Source organism: Octopus bimaculoides, chromosome 6, assembly GCF_001194135.2.
Source record: "Octopus bimaculoides isolate UCB-OBI-ISO-001 chromosome 6, ASM119413v2, whole genome shotgun sequence".
In the NCBI taxonomy this organism is placed as follows: Eukaryota; Metazoa; Mollusca; class Cephalopoda; order Octopoda; family Octopodidae; genus Octopus; species Octopus bimaculoides.
Genome location: NC_068986.1, coordinates 22,912,703 through 22,915,783, shown reverse-complemented (window position 1 = coordinate 22,915,783; position 3,081 = coordinate 22,912,703). Strand labels below are relative to the sequence as shown.

The 3,081-nt window shown below is 38.9% G+C and overlaps 1 protein-coding gene across 1 annotated transcript in view; it reads right to left on the bottom strand.

Annotated features, from left to right (window-relative positions):
* LOC106868320 (collagen alpha-1(I) chain) overlaps positions 1 to 3,081 on the bottom strand; it is a 49,575-nt gene that overhangs the window by 36,998 nt on the left and 9,496 nt on the right. The window contains exons 10-12 of the mRNA XM_052968422.1: positions 2,610 to 2,708; positions 1,346 to 1,453; positions 481 to 534 (exon numbers count right to left, since the gene is read on the bottom strand). Of these exons, the coding sequence (XP_052824382.1) occupies positions 481 to 534; positions 1,346 to 1,453; positions 2,610 to 2,708 (261 nt within the window). The remainder of the gene's footprint in view (positions 1 to 480; positions 535 to 1,345; positions 1,454 to 2,609; positions 2,709 to 3,081) is intronic.

The window sequence follows — 3,081 nt, the reverse complement described above, 5'->3', positions numbered from 1 at the left end:
ATATATATGGATAAGCAATGTATTTAATATTTCTTGTATATTGACTTGCATAACTTTTACTACTCTACCTCCTCAAGTTTAAACCTTGAGCACTACGAAGTGCATTCTATACGGAGAATATATGTCTCTCCTATATATATATATATATATATACATAGTGTGTGTGCAAGTATTTCGAGTCAGTGCATGTGTAAAGCTGCATGTTTTGTCTTCTGTATGTATAACCATACATATAATTGCATATCTAGATATTTAAGCTAAACCTTTCGAAAGTTTTATATATTTTGACAGTTCCATTGATCGCTTGTATCAGTAACCTCCCATTTGGCTTTCTCCTTTCTGTTTTGGAGAACCTTAGTTCTTAAAGTTTGTTAATTATCCTAGTACCCTAGTAATTACCAGCATACATCTATAGGTATGAATGAACTATGGTACTTGTAATACTTGTTTTAAGCAAAAAGAAAAAAGAAATCTACTTACACGCTCTCCAAATGGACCAACACCACCGACGGGTCCTGGAGCGCCAGCAATACCCTGAAAGATAAATAAACGAAAAATATCTATATTAAATTGCAAAATTGAATTATATAATATTAATTTATGATGGATTGACAATGAATGAATAAATTTATACCAAGAACTATAGCACAGATAACGGCCACGATGAGGATGACGATGACGACGACGACGACGACGACGACGGAGAAGAAGAAGAAGAAGAAGAAGAAGAAGAAAACGACTACGACGATGGTGATGGTGGTGGTGGTAGTTGTGATCGTGGTGGTGGTGGTGGTGGTGCTGCTGCTGCTGCTGATGATGATGATGATGATGTTGATGATGATGATGACGATGATGATGATGATGCTGTGCTGGGGCCAGTTTAGCTTTATGTTAATCCTGTGATAAAGACCTGTGATAAAAATCTGTCTTCTGGGATATTTTTGTTTTTGTTTCTTTTTCCCAATGCTCAATGCTCCCAGCATCAGATTATCCAATGTGTCCTTGTTTTATGATAGCAGATTGTGATTTCTGTGAGACTCGACTGCTATTCTTAGTGTAGCTGAGCGACCAGATAGAGGTTCCTTAGTCGCTGTCGTCGACGACGACGACGACAACGACGACGATGATGACGATGATGATGAAAGAGATGGTGGCTGCAGCGGCGACAGTGGTGATGCTGGTGGATGTGATTGTGGTTGCAGTGATAGTGATGGTATGGATGATAACGATGACAACAACGACGATGACGATGATTCCAACAAAAAAATCTTTAAAAGGAATAACAAGCAATAAATTTACTGCAATCATTATTGTATATAAATGTATAAGCAATAGTAACACTTACTCTCTTTCCTTCAGAACCAGCGGGTCCGGGAGCTCCACGGTCTCCAGAGGGGCCGCGTGGTCCTTTACTTCCTGGTTGTCCTTTGTAACCTTGAGTTCCTTGTTCTCCCTAAACACAGAAAACATACCTATTTAGAAACAAAAGAAATATGAAATCGAGCATGTAGCTGACTGCGAGTACGCGCCATTGCAAAGGCCCAAAATGGGCCGAAATGCATCTTGCGTTCTCGCTGGCCACTGCTGGAACGAATTTTCGTCTTCCTTCAATATTTATCGTATTTTTAACCATTTTCCTGTCTTGTGTACCACTTGTGATACGCAGGAGATGGTTCCCTGGCGTCCATGCATTATTTATGATACACATTGCCATTTTTTTTTCAACCACCAGAATAACTTGAGACTTATGGAAGGAAAGTTTTATATTACTCAAAGGTCTGAAGAAAACATGGACGTCTAGGACAAATTTCTGATAATCCTTTAGGCAAGCAAAGGGTTAACACAGCACGTCCATAAGAGATGTTAGCTCAGGACAAATATCGCAATAACTGGTCAATCGGCAGTGTATATACATTGAGTAGACACATAGATGACTTACTATCTCAGTTGCATATACCAGACTTTTATTCAGTTGGGCGTCTGTTTGCAACATCAGTGAATGTTTTATTCATTCTTACGTATATCCGAGATAATGATTTCTCGTTCGAGCATGTAGCTGGCTACGAGTACGTGCGATTAAAAAGATATTGAAAGGTTTAAAGGCATCTGGCGTTCTTGCTGGCCGCCGCAAGAGTTTTCGCTTCCCTTCGATATTCATTGTATTCTTAACACAGCACGTTCATAAGTGATGCTATTTCAAGATAAATACTGCAGTCACTGGCCTGTCACCTGTGTATATACATTAAATATGATACATAGGTGACTGTTTTAATTTAATATTGCCCCAATTGCATATATCAGACTTCTACTCAGTCGAATAGCTATTCTCAACATAAGTGAATGTTTTATTCACTTTTTCTTATATCACAGTCTATAAATTCTCTTCTGAACATGCGAATGGCTGCTGCTGCTGGGTTAAATTTTTGCCTCCCTCTGATATTTATTGTGTTTTTAACACAGAACGTCCATCCATAAGAGATGTTATCTCAGGATAAATATTGTAGCAACTGGCCTATTGATAGTGTACATACATTAAGCATGATGCATAGATGGCTTTTTTAATTTAATTTACTAGTTTAAGAGGTAAAATTCTAAAGCATCATACTTACACGGATACCTTTAGTTCCCTTTTTACCTGGGCTTCCAACAGGTCCAGTTGGTCCTCGAGGTCCGGGGAATCCGGGTGCACCGGTAGGTCCTGGGTTACCCTAAAAGAGATCAACACATATATTGTTATTCAAATCGTTTCTCTCATTTGAGCTCAGACTGTGCTCTAGCAGTGCCAGAAACGTTATTTTTTCAAATTTGATCTTTTATCATTTACGTATTTCAGTTATTGGACTGTGGCCATACTGGAGCACCGCCTTGAAGTGTTTTAGTTGAATAAATCTTCCCGTTACGAATTTTTAAGCATCTTACTTATTCTATTTTTTTTTTCTTTTCTTTTCGAAACCGCCAAGTTACTCGAAAGGTACATTAACCAGTCGGGTGGGTGCGTGGGTGGGATCAAACGAACGAGGACACAAAAACACACACACACACACACACACACACACACACACACACACACACACACACACA